Source organism: Amblyomma mixtum, chromosome 1 (assembly GCF_055824585.1).
Source record: "Amblyomma mixtum isolate Tamu chromosome 1, ASM5582458v1, whole genome shotgun sequence".
NCBI lineage: Eukaryota > Metazoa > Arthropoda > Arachnida > Ixodida > Ixodidae > Amblyomma > Amblyomma mixtum.
In genome coordinates this window covers 265,680,246-265,701,010 of record NC_143012.1, presented here as the reverse complement: position 1 = coordinate 265,701,010, position 20,765 = coordinate 265,680,246, and the positions used below count along the sequence as shown (strand labels likewise).

General features: G+C 48.6%; 1 protein-coding gene across 1 annotated transcript in view; it reads left to right on the top strand.

Moving 5' to 3' along the window:
- The window catches only part of LOC149371618 (cell adhesion molecule Dscam1-like), a 437,517-nt gene extending 421,041 nt beyond the window's left edge, over window positions 1-16,476 (top strand). The window contains exons 20-22 of the mRNA XM_089565876.1: window positions 6,165-6,464; window positions 10,501-10,686; window positions 16,133-16,476. Coding sequence (XP_089422002.1) covers window positions 6,165-6,464; window positions 10,501-10,686; window positions 16,133-16,476 — 830 coding nt within the window. The remainder of the gene's footprint in view (window positions 1-6,164; window positions 6,465-10,500; window positions 10,687-16,132) is intronic.
- Window positions 16,477-20,765: the final 4,289 nt, after the last annotated feature.

Here is a 20,765-nt window from a genome sequence, read left to right as displayed (position 1 = left end):
CGTGTCGTATCAGTATCCATGCACACCAAATGGGCCCGCGCGATATTGTCACGAATATTACACAGCACACAGAGACACAAGAACTGCTCCAGTCTGCCGAGCGGTCACCAGCAAAAAGACGAACCACTTCTTCTCCCTCGTCACAAGCGAGATGGCGAAGCACCTCTTCTTCGTCCACTTCTGAGCGCGAGATGGCGAAGCACTTCTTCTTCGTCCACTTCTGAGCTGTATCATTGCTCCCTCCCCTGCAGCATCGCCTCGATGCGGGCCGCTTTCACAGAGGGGAAAATGGGTTAGACACGGAAAGTGAGACACAGCTATCACGACACACAACCGGCGGCACTCAGCGTCAAGTACAATCAGCAGGACGGTCGTGGTACGGCTTCATACGAACGACGTGCACAACATCCGGACGCGGTGGTCTGCGCGAAGGGCGGCCTGGGGTTGCCGGTGAAACTTCGTACGTCACGTCGCTAATGCGGCGGAGAACTCGGTAAGGTCCGAAGTATCGGCGCAGTAATTTTTCGGACAACCCACGGCGACGAACTGGTGTCCAAACCCACACGTGGTCGCCTGGTTCGTACGTAACAAATCGCCGTCCGAGATTGTAGCGGTCAGCGTCGGCGTGCTGTTGACGGTGTATTCGCTGCCTGGCCAGTTGACGTGCTTCTTCAGCCCGCTGAACGAAAGTGGCGACGTCAAGATCTGGCTCTAGGTCACACTGAGGGTCGACGGGCAACATGGCATCCAAAGAAGTAACAACTGGACGACCGAAGACAAGCTGGAAGGGCGTGAGCCGCGTTGTCTCTTGCAGGGCCGTATTGTAAGCGAACGTTACGTATGGGAGAATTTGGTCCCATGTTTTATGCTCCACATCCACATACATGGAGAGCATGTCGGCCAGGGTTCTGTTAAGGCGCTCTACCAAACCATTTGTCTGTGGGTGGTATGCTGTTGTACGCCTATGGCTGGTGTGGGTCAGATCTAGGACTGCCTGAGTCAAGCGGGCTGTGAAAGCAGCTCCACGGTCAGTAATTATAACCGCAGGAGCGCCATGACGCAGCACGATGTTGTGTACAAAAAACGTAGCCACTTCGACAGCAGTTCCGTTTGCAAGCGCCGTTGTCTCAGCGTATCGCGTCAAATAATCCGTCGCGACAGCAATCCAACGTTTTCCAGTGCATGACTTCGGGAAAGGGCCGAGTAGGTCCATTCCCACTTGTTGGAAAGGCGTCTTCGGAGGCGCTATGGGATGAAGAAATCCTGCGGGTTTGAAGGGAGGAGACTTACGGCGCTGGCAGTCGCGACAGGTTTTGACGTATGTCCGCACTGATGGAAGTAATCTTGGCCAGTAGTACCTCTGCCGAATCCTCGCTAAGGTACGACTGACCCCCAGGTGGCCGGCAGATGGTTCGTCGTGGCAAGCGCTCAAGATATCAGGTCGCAATTCGGACGGGACTACGAGCAGAAATGTTGCAGTGTTGCTCTCAAAGTTGCGCTTGTAGAGGACGCCGTTCTGCAGAGTGAAGGATTTGAGTCCACGAAGAAAAACACGAGGAATGCGGGGACCGTCGCAGCCTTCCAGGTACGCGATGAGCGGCGCTAACTCTGGGTCTTCCCTTTGAAGCTGCGCCATATCGGTTGCGCTAACAGCACCAAGGAAAGAGAAGTCTTCAGTGATTTCCGGGGAAGCAAGGTCCACTGGCGCGCGTGATGAACAATCCGCATCTTGGTGCTTCCGCCCCGACTTGTACACGACCGTTACGTCGTACTCCTGCAAACGGAGGCTCCACCTCGCCAACCGCCCAGATGGATCTTTGAGGCTGGCCAGCCAGCATAACGAGTGGTGATCACTGACAACGCGAAATGGTCTTCCGTATAGGTATGGGCGGAACTTACTGATGGCCCAGACTACCGCAAGACATTCTTTCTCAGTCGTTGAATAGTTGCATTCCGAGCGCGAAAGTGTACGGCTTGCGTATGCGATGACTCGTTCGGCGCCATCCTGCCACTGTACCAGGACCGCCCCCAGGCCTACGTTGCTAGCATCAGTGTGTATGTCAGTTGCTGCGGCGTCATCGAAATGGGCGAGTATCGGTGGACGTTGCAGGCGGTGGCGGAGCTCCACGAAAGCATCCTCTTGGTCGCTTCCCCACAAGAAGGGTGTGTCGTCTCTGGTCAGCGCTGTTAAGGGTTCAGCTATTTTGGAAAAATCTTGGACGAATCGTCGATAGTAAGAGCACAGTCCCAAAAAACGTCGAAGGGTCTTTTTGTCAGTGGGACGCGGGAAACTGGAGACAGCAGCGGTCTTGTCGGGATCTGGGAGAACACCGCGCGCGCTGACAACATGGCCGAGGAAACGAAGCTCCTCAAAACCGAAATAGCATTTCTCGGGCTTGATCGTAAGTTGCGCACATTGGAGCGCCCGGAGCACTGTGCGCAGCCGCTCCAAGTGTTGCTCGAAGGTGGGCGAGAAAATGACGACATCGTCCAGGTATACGAGGCACGTCTGCCACTTGAGCCCAGACAAGACAGTGTCCATCATGCGTTGGAAAGTGGCCGGCGCTGAGCATAGTCCAAACGGGAGCACCTTAAATTCGTATAGACCATCAGGCGTCCCAAAAGCAGTTTTCTCGCGGTCTCGCTCGTCCACCTCTATCTGCCAGTAGCCGCTTTTGAGATCCAAGGAGGAAAAGAACCTGGCATCACGTAGTCTGTCGAGTGCATCATCAATCCTGGGGAGCGGGTAAACGTCCTTTTTCGTCACGTTGTTCAGTTTGCGGTAATCGACACAAAATCTCAGGGTGTTGTCTTTCTTTTTCACGAGGACTACCGGTGACGCCCATGGACTTGTCGACGGTTGAATGACATCGTCGGCGAGCATTTCGTCCACTTGCCTTTTAATGGCTTCGCGTTCCGTCGAAGAAACGCGGTATGGGCGCTGGCATACGGGTGGTGTAGTCTCGTCGGTGATAATGCGATGCTTTGCGACAGGCGTACGACCGACCCTGGAGCTTGTGGCAAAACAACCCGCGAAGTCGGTTAGAAGCGCCGAGAGAAGAGCCGTCTGCTCAGGCGCCAAATCGGGATTGATTCTGACGGACGGAAGGACAGGGCATGGTGGGGCCTGGTCTTCAGGGCTTGTCTCCAGGGCGCACACTTGAGGCACCACAGCGAAGTCATGCAGGAAGGCGACAGCCGTGCCCTTGGCGAGGTGCTGCAACTCGTTGGCAAAATTTGTAAGGAGCACACTAGCACAACCGTCTTGTAGTTGGACGAGCCCGCGAGCAATGGCTACTCCTTTCTCGAGCAGCAGGGGTACGTGGCTATCAGCGACACCTTCGTAGTCGTGGAATAAATCATTCCTCACGAGAACTAGCACACTGGACCGGGGTGGCACCATTACGTCGTCGTCAACAAGTCGCAGAGCAGTGAAGCGTGAATCGTCTGTGTCAGTGCGTGCCACGGCCCGTTTCGTCGAGAACGTGACCCGTGATTCGTGGAGGTCAATGACAGCACCGTTCGTGTGGAGAAAGTCAAGACCGAGGATCAAGTCCCTCGAACACTCACGGAGGACTATAAACTCGCCGACGTACACAAAACCACGGATATCGACACGAGCTGTGCACCTGCCGGCAGGGATAATCAGGTGACCCCCAGCAGTGCGAATGCTAGGCCCCGACCACCCCGTCAATACTTTCTTCAGTTGTACGGCAAGGGCCAGGCACATGACAGAATAGTCGGCACCAGTATCCAGAAAAGCGGTCACGTCGATTCCGTCAATTTTGACGCACAAATCGGAGGTAGCGCGTCGGATGCTGTCGCTACTCGCTCCCGGAGAAACATCGTCGCGTGGTAGTGGCGCAGGAGGATCTTCACAAGTCCCGGCATCAGCGGCCTTGCCTCCAGAGGCCGCTGGAATCAGTTTTCCCGGCGTGGACTGGGAGAACGGCGTCCGGAGTAGCCTGCGGCTTGACGGGGGCTTGGAGAACGGTAGCGTCGCGGCGACGGTGATCGAGCCTCCTGGTGGCCTGACGTGATGTGGTTCTGGCGCGACGACAGATGGAATGCTATCTCCTGCGGTCGTTCCCCGTTCTGAGGGCACGGGTCGTCCGGCGCGAAACCACGCAGGCCGACGCGGCGGTATGGGCACGCCCTGTAGAGGTGACCCGCCTCGCCACAGTGATAGCAGAGGGGCCGACGATCCGGGGCACGCCACACTTCACTCTTTCGCGGCCGCTGATAGGCTGGCGGAGCGTCACCACGAGGGGAGCTCGACGAGAGCACTGCTGGAGTCGCGGCAGTGACGTCGTACCCAGGGGCCTGGCGCAGGACGGACGCATACGTGGGCCTTGCATCAGGCTGGCGAGGAACCTCGGAAATCTGGTGCTGTTGTGCTGCCAGGCGCACCTCGTCCCGGATGACTTCGCTCAGTGGCGTGAAAGATGGCGTCTCGGACGGCGTACGGAAGGCCTGCAGTTCCTCTCTGACGACGGATCGGACCAGCTCGCGTAGAAAGGCCGCGTCGATACCGGGAGGCATGGAGATGGGATCAGGCCCGAAGGTGTTGACGTCGCGATTGTACTGGCGGGCTCGCTGTTCCAGCGTCTTCTCCATAGTTGCCGCCTCGGTGAGGAACTCTGCCACAGTGCTTGGTGGGCTGCGCACGAGTCCTGCGAAGAGCTCTTGCTTGACACCCCGCATGAGGTGGCGAAGCTTCTTGTCTTCTGTCATGTTGGGATCCGCGCGCTTAAAAAGGCGAGTCATGTCCTCGTAGTACATGCGTACACTCTCGTTGTGGCGCTGGTTGCGCGAGTGTAACGCAGCCTCTGCTCGCTCTCGACGGTCTGCATTCGGAAAAGTGGCTTTAAGATTGCGGCAGAAAGCTTCCCAGGACGTAAACGAAGCTTCATGATTTTCGAACCATGTCCGAGCCGACTCTTCAAGTGCAAAATAGACATTGTGGAGCTTACGGTTGTCACTCCAGCCGTTGTAACGGGCAACCCGTTCGAATATCTCGAGCCAATCCTCGGCGTCCTCGAACACGTCGCCATGAAACGACGGGGGTGTTCGTGGCTGATGACAGAGGATGTGCGCCGGGAGCGTGGTCTTAGTTGCCATGGCAGCTGGTGCCTCCGAAGGCCGGGGTTGCGTCGCCCTGGTTGCAGCCGGAAGGAGTCCAAATTCAGGGGACGCTCCACGGAGGCGGCGGCCGCGGCGCTGGTGAACTGGGGTGAGATCCGTATTGGTCGGTAGCCTACGCGGGTCTGGAAGCGTATCCAGCACCTCCACCAGATTTGTCACGAATATTACACAGCACACAGAGACACAAGAACTGCTCCAGTCTGCCGAGCGGTCACCAGCAAAAAGACGAACCACTTCTTCTTCCTCGTCACAAGCGAGATGGCGAAGCACCTCTTCTTCGTCCACTTCTGAGCGCGAGATGGCGAAGCACTTCTTCTTCGTCCACTTCTGAGCTGTATCAATATGGCCAATGCTACAACGCCTCCATAGCACACAAGGACTGGCGTAGTCTTAAAATCAGCAGCCACTTTGAACACAAAAAAAAATTATGCCATTACAAATTCGTTCCCGTTTTCTTTTTATTCGCACGCACTGTTTATTCGCAATTTCTTTTTTTAATCGGAACTAGCTGACGGAAGGATAGACTCTGCGACTTTTTCCTAGTAGTGCTGTTAGAAATGGTTGCACAAATGCCGAGACTTGAAAAAAAATTTTTGATATTCTGAGCAGTTATGCCGTATGCGGATAACTAATCGGTAGAAACAAAGTTCATTCCAGGCGGGAACGTATCGAGCACAGATTAACCTTTTTAAAATAAAATGCAATCGTATTTTACTTTAACAAATTTGAGCAGCGCTAGGTGCTTTCCTACCATGAACATTCCCGACCAGACGGGTTTCCGTCCAACCGTGGATTTCAAAACTTGTTCGATTCTTTATACCCATGCGCTGCTTACTCACCTTTTATCTTTTTACTGAAACGCATGCTCATTAGCTCTGGCTCAAAATAAACCGCGAGATCACCTACTGCTTAACAAAAAGCGTAAACTACTTTTTATTCTTCTTTTATTTTTACGCACAATGCAACAAAGTTACCGATATCGTTAGCTCAAACGTCCACGATGTCCTCGTGCGTCCCAGGTCCGGTGCCACCACAGGACAAGACGTCTGCCGTCCTGGCGGCCAACTCGACGTGCATTTCGGTCAACCTGGACGGGTGGAGCGACGGCGGCTGTCCCATCACTTTCTTCGTTCTCCAGTACAAGCCGCACATGCAGCAGGACTGGATCCTGCTCTCCAACAACATCCAGATGGCCCAGTCGCCCGTCACGCTGCCAGACCTGGCACCGGGCACCTGGTACGACATCATGGTGTCCGCCTACAACGACGCCGGGGCCACCGAAGTCGAGTACCGCATCGCCACGCTCACGCTCAGCGGTGGTGAGTCAGCGTTCACAGTCAGCGTCCACAGTCAGCGGCTACAGTGTGTGCAGTGTTAATCAAAAGTTTACAGGCTGCTTGTTTGCTGGCTGAGCATCTTTGTGGAGCTATTACGGTACCTAAGGCACTCGGCAGGACTAGAGGGTCAGGATGCGAGGTCAAAATATCAGGCACTGGGAGTACAATACTAGCCTAATGTCACGGTTCGGCAGCAACCATGATGCCTGTGAGCTTTTTCTCAGGACTCCATGTAATGTCCATATTCCAAGGGTGCTTTGTCTGAAGCCAGAGATTCTTAGCACCATCCGCTGCATCACATGTCTGGCCGCCGCCTTGGTCAGTTACTCCGCAGCCGCTGGGGACTGGGGGCCGAGAGTTACTTGGTGTGTTCATATGGGAGGTGGTGGCTAAATACTATACCAGAGTGACCAAATCGTGTTCCGATGGGAGGGCGCGTTGTCGCCGCTAGTCACCAGGATCAAGCGAGGCTCCACCCCACGCCTGGTTATTTAATTTTATCAATACTTAGATTTTATATTCACTGCAAAAGCACTGCAACTGTAACCCTCGCCCCTGGAAGTGTCTGATGAAGTGTCTGATGAAGTGTCTGATGAAGTGAAGCCTTCAGTTCAAGGAAGAAAACCACACCCTTCACCTCTACCTTCCCTAAGTAATCAAGACGAGCGTCTCTCATAGCCTGAGTCGCTTTGGGACGTTAAACCCCATTAACCAAACCAAACCAGTAATCAGGACGATAATGACAGATTTCTCGTTTTTGACGTTAATAAATTGGACATCCTGCTGCAACCTAAAGAAACATTAAAGAAAGCCTTAAAGTAATGCCAAGGGGGAAACCAGTTGGTTAAAATCAGGTAATTCCAGCTCTCCTGAAGGACGGTACGGAGATTGTGCCAGGAGTATTGGCTACCCTGTATACGCAATGCTTCAGTATCTTGAGCGCTGTACCGGAATCTTGGAAAAACGCTGTCATTATCTCAACCCAAAAGAAAGGGGACATCAAAGATCTGAAAAATTAGAGACTGATTAAAGCAACCTGGGACTTTCAACGACCAGACTGAAAGGTAGCCTATCGTCAAGGCTACTCGGCAGTAGCCCATATTCGCACCATTAACTAGGAGATAGAAAAATGAGCATAATATAACCAATCCTTACATATGGTTTTCAGCATTAAAAGAAGCATTTGACTCACTCTTAACCACAGCGGTCAAGCTGGCATTACGAAACGGGGGTGTAGAAGAGGCATGCCTAAAAGTACTGTAAAATATCTACATCGGCTGCGCAGCAACCGTAGTCCTCCATAGTGCAAGTTATAAAATCCCAATAAGGAAGAGTGCCAAGCAAGGAGACAAGCTATGTCCACTATTATTCATCACTTTTTTATAGAACGTATTTACAGATCTGGATTGGGAAGAGCTGGGGACAAGAGTTAACTGCGAATACTTTAATAATCTCCTACTCGCCGATCACATTGTCGTGATGAATAACTCAGGGGGACAAATTGCAAAGAATAATTGAAGACCTAGGCAAGCAAAGTAGAACGGTGGGTCTAGAAATTGATATGATGAAATCAAAAGTAATGTCTAATAATCTTGCATGAGCGAGAAAGTTTACAATACGCAGCGAAGCATCTGAAGTTGTGAGGGAATGGATCTACTTGGGGGAGGTAGTGACCTCAGATTCGGACCACGAGAGTTAAATACCTAAGATAATAATAGAGAGTTTTAGTATTGCGGGCTTTGCGTAATTGCGTGCATAGCGGAATAGCGGGTCCAAAGTGCGCATGCGCAGAACGCTAACGGTAAAATAGCGTTAGCGGACGCACGCAATTTTCAGAAGTTAGCGCTGCGGCTTTTGCGTGTTTAGCGGGAAAACATGGCGGCGTCCTCCCAAGCGAGAGCCGCCCGCTTCAGCCGATTCAGCAGTCCTTGCGACTCCGGTCGGCACGTTTACCGGCAACTACTGGTGTGGTTGCTTTTCGCTATGACTTACCTTGCTTCGACGATAAAGTATAAGCTGCCATTCAGTCCAGTTTTTGAGCTACGCTCTCGATTCTGGAGCGCGCAAGCCTAATGGGACCTCCAGCTGCACTGCTACCGTCTGCAACTGCCCGAAAGGCAGCCGAAACCTAGCACAAACGTCCGGAATGAAACAAAAATAGATATGGAGCTTTTTCGCAGTGTTTTATGGACTTAAATGATGTAAAGCGAGTTTATATTAAATTTACAAATAGTTTTTTTTTTACATTACACGTCATGTGATGGCAAATATTCTTGCTCGAACGGCTTGTAGTTAACATTGCCTTGACTAGATGGCGCCACTGCTTTACGTTTGTTTTTTCATTTTATTTAAATTTCGGGGTCATTTTGCAGACGAAAATAAGCACTACAGTAATAATTCGTTTAAAAACTCTGAAATATTATATTTTGGCAAGGTAGCGCCAGTGTCGACCATTTTAGAAGGACCGTTCGCATCCATGTCAAGCAGGTGGCGTTTAACGTTTTCAGAACGCTATACTAAAACTGTCTGCGGGGATAAGTTGCTTGCGGCACGCTAACGTAATTTCCCTTAGGTCGGCTATCACGCTAACGCTATACTAAAACTCTCTAATAATGTAGTAGAGTGCACTTGGAAGGTTCCCTCAGATAATGAATGACAGTTTACCAGCATCCCTTAAGAGAAAAGTATACAGCAGCGGTACCTTACCGTTACTAACCTGTGGGGCAGAAGCATGGCGGCTAACGAAAAGAGTTCAACTTAAATTGAGTGCAACACAGCGAACTATGGAAAGGAAGATGATAAGTGTACCGTTAAAGGACAGGAAGAGGTCATATTGGGCCAGGGAACAAACGCAGATTAATGACATCCTAGCCGAAATCAGGAAGAAATGGGCATGGGCAAGGCTTGTAGTGCGAAGGCATGAAGTCCGTTGATCGTTAAGGGTGACGGACTAATTCCAAGAAGAAGCAAGCACAGCAGGGGGCGGAAGAGATTTAGGTGGATGGACGAGATTAAGAAGTTTGTAGAGACAAGGTGGCCGCAGCTGCCGCAGCACGTGGTTAATTGAAAGATATGGGAGAGTACTGTACTGTACTGTACTGTACTGTACTGTACTGTACTGTACTGTACTGTACTGTACTGTACTGTAGTGCGGGCAGTTTATATCCTGATGATGACAATGTATCCGGTGTCATCACAGGTTTTCTTCCTACAATACTGTTCGCGTGCGACAGCTTTAAGACCTTTCTGCTTGTTCTTCAAATTTGTGGTTTGGTTATTTCGCAGACAGCCATTCGATGCATGGATTGTAACACTTATCCACAGAGCACTCAAAAGCGAGAGAGCCTATGTTGACAGAAGAACACTTGTTTGTAAAGTAAGCTTAGCCTTACTGCAGATGTTTTTTTTTTTCTAAAAAGCCTGCCATGCGCTTTTTGAAAGAAAGTGGTGGCATATGAGCAAGGAAAGTTCATTTCACGGCTCACTTCAAAATAAATCGTGCAAAATTTGTTGCATTTTGACTGCACCAGTTTAAACGAACCTACATTTCTAATAAACAAGTACTATTCATTAAGCGCACGCTTTGTTTGGCTGGAGCAAGTCGCCTGGGGAAAAGCGCAAGTCACAGCAACCTTGCAAAGCGAATGCATAACAGTACGCCTTCGCAAATAAACAAAAAAAGAATAGAGATATATATACAGGTTCGGCCGTCATAAAGCAAGCAACTTATCAGCGACTTTAGAAGCTCAGTGCAACGTGAATCAAAATAAATGTCAATTGCTTGGTATTATCTTGTTCTGCGTCTCCAGCGCCCCTTTCGCTCCAGACACAATCGCGCGACATCCCATCCGCGCTCAGTGCCCAGCCGTGTCCGTCTTCGTGTACAATGGAGCGCTGCATCCGCGAGCAGTCTTGGGTCATCGAGCTGAGAAATGAAGCGAAACGATGTCGTCCAGAAAGTGCCAGGGAGAAATAACGCCTTTCTCCTCATGGCCGCTCTCTCCGCGTCCTTCTGCAGCAACGGTGGCGCCCCTGGCGGCCCAGTCTCAGGAGAGCAGCGGCTCCCTGTTCCGGGACCCGGCCGTGCTGGTGCCCGTGGCGTGCGCCGTTGTCGTGGTGCTGGTCATCTGCCTCGTCGTGGGTGTCGTGCTGGTGCTGCGGAGGCGAGAGAACGTCTACGACACCTGCCACACGCAGCACATATGTGAGTCGCCGCAGCGTGAAAGTGCACGCGGAAGGAGCACGCTCACTTTAGGCCACGCATCACGCATTAAAGGCCACCCTTTAATAAAACGTTAAAGGTGCACTGAAGAGGAATCTGAACTCGTCTTTTTGCCGCGGGAACTCGATCTACGCGTTCCTAGCATTCTTAAAAACTGCGATTTATTGCCCTGTGTGGCCGATTTCCCTAATTAAATCGAATTAACGTCCGGCTCCCGCCTTTATTTTTAATTCTCCCTCGTACGGTGAGCGGAGTCGACCAACGCGTGGAGTTCCCTTCAGCCAGCTCCGTGGAGGCTTTGCTTTCGCTTCATTTTGTTTTTTAGGTTTCCGTGAATAAATAGTTTCATTTGCAGATAATATAACCGCAAAATAAGCCCGCAGAAATAAAAATACGCGCGGACTATTTGCTTCTACGGACTACTACGTATTACTCCGCCGATGGCAGAGCGGCAAGCCGCCACGGGACTGGGTGAAAGGCACTCCCCGCGTTGGTCTACTCCACCCACCGTACGAGGGAGAATCCAAAAAAAAAAAAAAGGCGGGAGCCGGACGTTAATTCGATTTAATAGGGAAATCGGCCACACAGGGCAATAAATCGAGGTTTCTAAGAATGCTCAGAACGTGTAAATTCAGTTCCCGCGGCAAAAAGACGAGTTCAGATTCCTCTTCAGTGCACCTTTAACGTGAGCACTTAAGGTCCTTACTTGCCGTGAATGCGAAAGCATCCTTTGACATAAATACCTTTACACTAAAGGTTTTAACCATTAAGCAATTTGACGTAACGGTTTTTACCATAAAGGTCTTTACCAGGAAGGCATTTTCCTTGAAGGCCGTTCACCTAAAGGTGTTTATTATAAAGACCTTCAACATAAAGGACTTTATCATTTCCGTTGCCATTAATGACCCCACCCCAAACCATCATAGCCAGTGCCAAACATTCAAAGTCTCATTTATTTCTCGCCATTTTCCGCATCACGTGTAACTTCAGAGGTTTCACTACACACCGGCATTTTCCAGCTTAGGAGGCCAATAGTGTTTTCGCACTAAAAGCAGAGATGTGAGATTGTCAGTATGACTGGCAGGCTACTCAAGGTCATAGAGTTTCTCTGCTTTACATGGAGAGAAACCAGGCGGCACTGCACTTCATCCCCCCAGGAGAGGCACAGGAATGCCAGGAAGATTAGGTTTTGTATATGATTTGGCTATTTTCGGGCACGAAACGTGGAATCAGCCCTAACAACGCGGCTCTTCTCGCGGAAAACCTCGAGAAATTCCGTGAAGGTGTCTATTCCAGCCTAACACCTCCATTAAATTTACTGAAGAAGTGGAAATCAAGAGGAAAAAGTGGGCTTGGGCAGGGCATGTAATGCGAAGGCAAGATAACCGCTGGTCTTTAAGGGCAACAGAGTGGATCCCAAGAGAAGGCAAACGTAGCAGGGGGAGGCAGAAAGTTAGGTGGGCCGATGAGATTAAGAAATTTGCGGGTATACGGTGGCCGCAACTGGCGAAGGACAGGGTTAATTGGAGAGACATGGGAGAGGCCTTTGCCCTGCAGTGGGCATAGTCAGGCTGATGATGATGATGATGATGATGATGATGATGATGATGATGATGATGATGATGTAGATGAAGGCATCGCGGCGCATCTGCCGATTCAGAGACAGAATCCTCATTTTTGGCCAGGCACTAGTCAAGCCAAATAAGAACACTAGAATTTCCAGAATTCCCACGGTGGATGAAGTGCTCTTCAAGCTACTCGCATAGATAATGGCGCCAACATTCCTTGTAAGGAATATTCAGAAACTCTATGGCTCATGACTCAAGGCTTACACACACAGGCTACATGCACATCAAGTAACGTGTTTACACATACGCATAATATTTTCACCAGCACCATGAAAATCCTGTACAGCTTCATCCTAGAAACGGACACACGCAAATGGTGGTAAAAATACACGCAGTGAACTGTTTCAGTAGTAGTTAGCGGTTTCTCAAAACATGACTCTTTTGCCTTGACGTTTCAATCTAATGAGATGCTTGCCCTACCAGTATTTTTCTTTAAATCTGTTGAAACTTCAACTGTTACAGCCTGAAGGGTTGACCAATATTATTTCATAGGTTAGGTATACTGTGAATCCTGAATGAATTTCAATTTCTAGAGATTAAGTGTGGTGTGCAACTCAGCACATAGGCAACATCGGTGACAAAAACGAAAAGAATGTTTCATTTGCTCATTATAGGTTAGTTTAGGTAACGTCCGCGGAGCTGTGTCCCCAATGTGGAGAGTGTGCCACGCAGGCGTACGCAAGTATTACATCATTTGGTCGTTGCGTAACAAACGCAAAGACAAAGTGCAGATTACTGATGTCGGCGTAGACATCGTAATCAACAGTAAACATGCAATGAGTCCGTGGCTCTATACTATCCAGTTCTGTTGACGCGCATCAGTTCTGAGCACGCAAGTCGGCGACCCATGTGTAATAACGTTCTGCTGGTGAGCGCACATAATCACAAATTTGTGCGATATTTTTATGCGAAGCATACTACTTTAGCTACCACTTCAGCCCTTCACCGTGGTTATGCGCCTCCAAATCACGTGATACATGACTTCACACCACGTGACACGATGACGTCACGACAGTAGAGAAACGGGGGCCCACCTCGCGCCGTCGCTGTGGTTGTGCGCCTCCAAATCACGTGATACATGACGTCACACCACGTGACACGATGACGTCACGACAGTGGAGAAACGGGGGCCCACCTCGCGCCGTCGCTGTGGTTGTGCGCCTCCAAATCATGTGATACATGGCGTCACACCACGTGACACGATGACGTCACGACAGTGGAGAAACGGGGGCCCACCTCGCGCCGTCGCTGTGGTTGTGCGCCTCCAAATTACGCGACACGATGATACTTCGCATTCTCCAGGCTTAACCAAGTTAAGCCTCAGCCATTTTTTTTATTTATTTCGTAACGACGTGGTAGCGACAGTGCTATCGCGAAGCGCGCGCTGCTGGCTGGCTCTGGAACGACCACCGACGGGTAGCCAAACGCCGTTCAGTGCCTGGTTCTTTTAGGGCCAATTAACCCCTTTGCAATTTATTTTAAAATACTACAGAGTCACCTGACTCCAGGCAGAACTGTGCACAATGAAAAAGCTACGTTCGCCGAAAGAACACCTAACACATCGCCACCTAACACATCGACAACGACAATAAGGACAAAATACAGAATATCAAGGCATAAAGCGCTGCAGTCAAAACAATATGATTTAATTATAAAAGCAGCTGCTATTGCTTGCATGTAACTAATATCACGACTGTGTAAAAACAAAGCTGTGTAAGAAGGCTTCTACAACCTACACGAATAATCGAATTTCCGAAATATACTGCGCACTACAAACTAGGTTCCCAAACAATAAATTCCTAAACAAATCTATTTTCAGCGCTCGATGTTTCCCGGGCTATTTGCTTCGCTCCGCACAGGTGATGCAACAGACCCCAAAGCTACAATCTAACAAAGGAATATTCTGGGGTGAAGATGAAAATCTTATACATAATTTTGTTATGCCTACACGTTGAAATCGCCTGAGCAAATGGACCCGGCAGTTCTCATCTACGCTATTCCGTATGCATTTCTTTCACGCTCGTGTGAGTGGTTGTTAGAACACATGCTTTGAGTTTCCTTCATGAATATCTTGCAAAGAACGCCTGCACTGAGTTACTCAATCTGCAAAATAACCACTTAGTGTTAATACTCCGGTTGAAAAATCAACAGCGTTTTCAAGGAAAACGTAGCAGTAATCACATCAGCCCAAAATAATTTTAGTCTGGCAAGTTAACACGGTGTTCACCGCACCCCAAGCTCCTGTTTTTCCTGTCACCTTTCGACAGCACGAGCGCGATGTAAGTAAAAATGACGGGTACACAGAGATAGGCAGAAAATATTTTTGTCGTTATTTTTGCGCGTAGTCTTTGCAACCGGTTCTTGGACTGGTCCCCTGTTTTGGGGCAAAGTGAAGATTTCACCACCACCATCGCGCTAATGGTCACAAAGTCATCCCCACGTAAATCCAGGAGGCAAACATCTTTAAGGTCGTGTCAGCCACAACGCTCTAGTAGTCTGATCTTTCCTTTCTCCTGACTCGTCTTCTTGTCTGTTAACGGCACAATCTAACAACGGTTCAATTCCTCATATCGTTTTTCATTCAAACACTTTCCAATGACACATATTTGGAGGCGAAATTAGTGACGCATACGTAGTTGTGGAGCCCATTTTTATGCACGAACCTGCGAAAAACTCAAGCTTTTACTGTCTGCCATCAAACCTGAAGGGGATACTGATGTTAGTTTCATCCAAGTAGTAAAAGCCCGTTCTTTGCCCCTTGCGGCTATGTGAATGCTTATTCGGTAGCAAAAGACGAATTTATTGCTGAAAAAAATTATATTTATAAGCACAACATTTTTCTCTTCCAACCATCATCATTATCATCATCATCAGCCTGACTATGCCCACTGCAGGGCAAAGGCCTCTCCTATGTATCTCCAATTAACCCTGTCCTTTGTCAGTTGCCGCCACTGTATCCCCGCAAACTTCTTAATCTCATCCACCCACCTAACTTTCTGCCGTCCCCTGCTACGTTTGCTTTCTCTTGGAATCCACTCCGTTACCCTTAAGGACCAGCGGTTATCTTGCCTTCGCATTACATGCCCTGCCCAAGCCCATTTCTTCCTCTTGATTTCAACTAAGATGTCATTAACCCGTGTTCCCTCACCCACTCCGCCCTCTTCCGATCTCTTAGCGTTACATCTATCATTTTCCTTTCCATAGCTCACTGCGTTGTTCTTAACTTAAGCTGAACCCTCTTTGTTAGCCTCCACGTTTCCGCCCCATAGGTGAGTACCGGTAGGATACAGCTGTTGTATACTTTTCTCTTCAGGGATATTGGTAAGCTACCATTCATGATCTGAGAGAACCTGCCATATGCGCTCCACCCCATTCTTATTCTTCCAGTTATTTCCCCCTCAAGAACCGGACCAGCTGTCACTACCCACCCTGAATAGACATACTCTCTTACTACTTCCAGAACCTGGATACCAATTGCGAACTGCTGTTCCCTTACTAGGCTGCTCAACATTACTTTGGTTTTCTTCCAACCATCCAATTCAAATTCGTGACATCGATAGCGAAAACGACTCCGTAATCACAGTTTGTAAGTGTACTACGAGGTAGCCTAGGATTGGCGTCACAAAGGGTCTTAGCGGTCGGTGCTTTTCACTTTTTTGTCTTTTCTAGTCTATAGAAGCTCATTTTACAGGAAAATAGGCTTCAAATAAACTTCAGCTTGTCCTTCGAGCCGTTTCAAGAGCTCTTCCTCTTTAACGGCCGATGAGTATGACCCTGGTTTTCCTCTTGGCCATGCGCAGATTCGAGCGAGTCGGTGCGCAAGGCGGACAGCATGTCTATGTCGGCCTACACCAAGGAGAAACACTTCTGCGACTCGTCGGGCGACGAAGGCACCGCGCAGCGGGAGCCGCTTTACTACCCGTCGCCGTACGCCACCACCCAGGTGGCGGCCTCGTCGGCGCTGGCAGCCGGCGAGATGTCATCGTGCGCGTCGCCCGGCCGCCGGATGGCGCAAGGGGGCGCCGACTTCGGAGGCGGCGGCGGCGGAACGCTGCAGAGGACGCGCTACGGCAACAGGACGCACCTGTACGACGTGCCGCTCAGGCCCAAACAGGTATCGGAACTGCTCTGCACCAGGACGTAGCCGAGGGACCTAGCCTCGTGCTTCTCTCCAGTCGGGCTCGCAAGCCTTGTTCCCCTGTTCTACATGTTGTTGCGGTGTTGATGCAACAGGTCACGCAACCCTGTGTGTGCGTGTGTGTGTGTGTTCGTGTTTTTGTACGAGTTGTGTTTGAGGAGGAACAACGTGTGTACAGTGAAGCACGCGAAAGCGGCTGAATTTGCGAGCTTTGTCGGGGAGGCTGGGAAAGGAACTGTCAAATATGACGCGGGTGTGTAAAATATGTTCACGGTTTTTCACAGCACGTGTTACACAAGTCCAACCGAAACTAAGCAAAACAAGCAGTGGTGTTTTTCTTCAACGCCCCGAGACCTTGTCGAAAGTAGGACGCGCAGTAAGATGCCGTCACTCAAATGTGATTCGCATCCTCCTTCGAATGCGTTCAGATGTAGGAAGGCAATTTTGCCGAGACGAGTGTTATTTATTACTTTGCAGATCAGTGATCAGTTTGCGCTATGACGCGACAGTTGCATTTGTGGCAAACGGCTCGTACATTAACGCATTTTACCCAAACGCATTTCGCCGTGACAACCACTAAATAATGAATAGGCCTCACTGAGAACCGAAACGCAGGTATGACTCCGCGCTCGCGCCGGATACAATTCTGACAGTACATACTACTCGTTAACCGAACATTCGAAGCACTAGAGCCAACAACATGGCAGTCTGAAGAGGGAACAGAACTATAGAAAGGAAAAAGTTGCACTAAATCCGCAGCCGTTATTGGAAGTTAAGCCAGGAAAGCAAAACTGACGAAACGAAACCCGCTGTTTTTCAGTAGCCCCACCGGCGGCTAAATTTTCGAAGCGACTGCATCAGACTTAACAATTAAAAGCGCAGTATATTTGTGGCTGCCAAGCTTTCGAATCGACTTGAAATGCATTAGCTACGAAGGCATGGCGGGACGCACGAGCCAACAGTTCACTGTGCCATTTCTTTGCATAGGCCCTCTGATTTATCCAAAGTCGATTGCGTTCGTGAAGAGCGGCTCCAGTGCTTCTGAGCGATCGAATGCGCATCTCTACCCTTCTTCCCCGCTGAGCTGCGCTGATCTGCGCGAACTGCTCTGTACAAATAAGCCACAGCTGCTGCTGGCCACGTGCGCATTACCATCGATAAAGGAAGGCAAAAAACGTAGCTAAATATATTATGGCTGTGTTCCTGCTCAAAAAGCTCATAAGCAGCTTCACAAATTTATCGCACCATCTGGATAAAGTAGCTAAAGAAAGGACAGCAAGACGCACTTTAGAAGCAAGCGGTGAACTTTCTAAGAAGCTAACATTTCTCTCAGGTGACCAAATATTACAAAATGAACATAATAGATAAAACTATATATTATAAGTAAATAAATTTAGCCTAAGTACTGCCAGCATTTAAGTGTATTCTTTCGCCCAGTTTTTCTCCCTTTAAGATGGGATTCTGCAGTTACGATGCGGACCAGGTATTACTGATACTGGTGTATTAAGACAGGAACAGTGTTGAAAAGCACTGAGTTCAAAGACAATGAACTTCACTTGGACTGACTAATCACGTGTTGGACGTTATCAGAGTTGAAAACTCTCCGCGTGTACAACTCTAGGTTAATGTCTACGCAAGAACGGTTATTGTCTACCCTACTACACTGCTAAAAGAAAACCGATCGAGAACTTTACTGTAAACGAGCAACAGTCCAAGTTGCCGTTTAACGAAACTATAACTTCCGCCGCATACCCAGACTGCTGTATAAATAATGTTAAGTATTACTGCCAGGCCTTCGTGAAAAAATTCGCAGAAAAAAAGTAATTGTTCGCAGCTAACATTCATAAAGGTTTCATACAAGTCGCAAGGTACAGTCAGGACAAACAATTGTTAAGATCAATAGCCCCATCTTTAAAGCAAGCTGATGTTCACTTTGCGTGCTGAGCGCACGACGTATGGCTAGCATTGAGTGTTTTGTGTAAGTCTGTGTGTGTTCAAACCGCTGACTGCTATGCGCGGTATTCCCGCGTTAACTAACGTGGTTGCTTTGCACCAGACATGATACAGAGCAGTGTGACCTGTTTTAACGCTTAGACAAGTTTAGAAACTAAAAAAGAAAAGTTATACCAGAGTCTGAATCACAACCACCACGGTGATCTCTGATGCACAGATAAATGTACAAGAAATCTGAATATAGCTAAACGTCTTTGTAGCCATCCTTGAAAAGGAAGCAGACGTCTTCTAGTCAATTTACTACATGAATAAGAATACGCGTGTATTTTTACGAAGTTTCGTGACGGCTGATGGGATACTTTTCATATGTGATTTTTTGCAATGGGTAGCGGTTCATATGTGAGCAATGGCAAAACTTAAGTTGCACAAAATATCTACTTGTTATTTATTGGTGCAGCTGAATATCCTCCAGATTTTTATTTTCATTTTTATATCACAATACGCCATTATAAACATGACGCCGTGTAATAAAAAAAATAACATGGCTTAGACATAACGCATGCTCTAGCACTTGTGTAAGATTCATGAATTTGCACGCAGAAAAAATGTAGTATTCGAAGCTGGAAGAGTGATGTTATGAGGGCAGAAACCAAAGGGTGTCTGCACTGCAGCCGATCTGTGCATGTAGCAACAATGTTTTCAAAATATGCGTGAATTTTCTGTTGGAATACGTGCTCAATTATATAACGGCTCTCGCTGCATTTCTCTCAATAACCTCTTATATGCCAGTGTTGTGCCTTTCATGCATAATGTGTACAGCATTTATGTGATTGCCTGCCATTATTGGGGACGTGCCCAGTTGTCCATGCATGCATAACCTGTCTATGGTACATGCGTACATTCGCGAAGATATATTAAATCAAAACAAGAGGTTACTGTCTCGAAACCAGAGTTCTAGCTGTCGTGAATACGGTGAAAACAAATTTTATGACCTTGTTAGAAAAAAAAAATATAGAAATACTCATTTCACTGATCGTAAGTATGCTCAATACCATGCTGTCAGGAAGCCCTTTCGGCTTCACGTTAAAGATTTAAAAAAAAAACACACACACAGAACATACGTTCATCTTAGGCTGTCGTCGTTTATCGGTTGCCTGCTGAGGTTATTTCCAGTGCGATCGTGTTATTTCCAGTCAGGTTATCCCCAGTGAGGTCGAAGCGTTTATTTCGACTTTACTGCTGCTTGCAACAATGTGAGAGTAAATTCTGGTTGCTTACTCAAAGTAAATTTTTACGGTGGAAGTAAAAGCTCCCTAGTTTCTTTTTAATAAGTGTCAAGGTTTTGTACATACCTTATGTGCTGCCTGTGTATTCTCTTCAAAACTGCCCTTCAAGTTTTTTTACGGTGCTTATATTATCGACCGCAAACTTTTGTTAGTGGGTCTGTGTTTTTGTGACTGCAAGGTAGCCAACAAACTTGAATTTCACGTGCTCTGCCAGTGTTCAGAGGACAATGCGCCGAGCAGATATCAAAGATACGGAGGCAATGCAACCATGCAGTTAGTGCTGCCCTCTTTTGGAAATAAAATAAATGGTGCTAAAACAACCACGTGTGCTTAACTGCATGAATCAATCACGCCTATCGGAATCTTTGGTGGGCCAGTCAGCGTGGTTCGGCCTTGTCTACTTGTATTCGCACTCTGTGTTGCAGAGCTCGCACATCGGAAAAGTGGTCTGCCCACTGAAATGCGTCCGATCAATTGCGAGTAAAAAATACCAACGCCTGAGAGGGCCATGTTGCGATGCAAACGAAAGGATTATATGAATGCAAATACTACTCGCGGTGTCTTCGTAAGCATGTCTTCTTCGGTTATAGTTACTCGGAGATTTTTCGAGCATGAAGCTGCATGGCCGACCGAAGATAAATGTGAGAACTACACGCTTCGTTCGAACGGTTTAGGTGTGCTCGCATCTCAAGCTGCCATGCGCCTGCCTCGTACGTGATAAATAATCGGTATTCGCGCGTCCTTGTAGAAGGCTAAAAAAAATTGTGAGGACACTATGGCAACTAAAGTGTTGAGAGGCGAAAGCCGAGGACACTATGCCGTGACGACTTCCTGTGGATGTGACGTCACACCTTTCACGTGGCTATATCGATACCCAAATTATACATTTTTCGGGGATCGTAAGTGTTGATGACACTTAATTGCACATTTTTTCATGTAATTTGACACAAATCCGACGTTTTTCCGACCATTCAGTGGCAACTTTCACTATGCCGTGACGACTTCTGGTGGATGTGACGTCAGACCATTCCCGTTGCTATGTCGACGTCCGCGCTA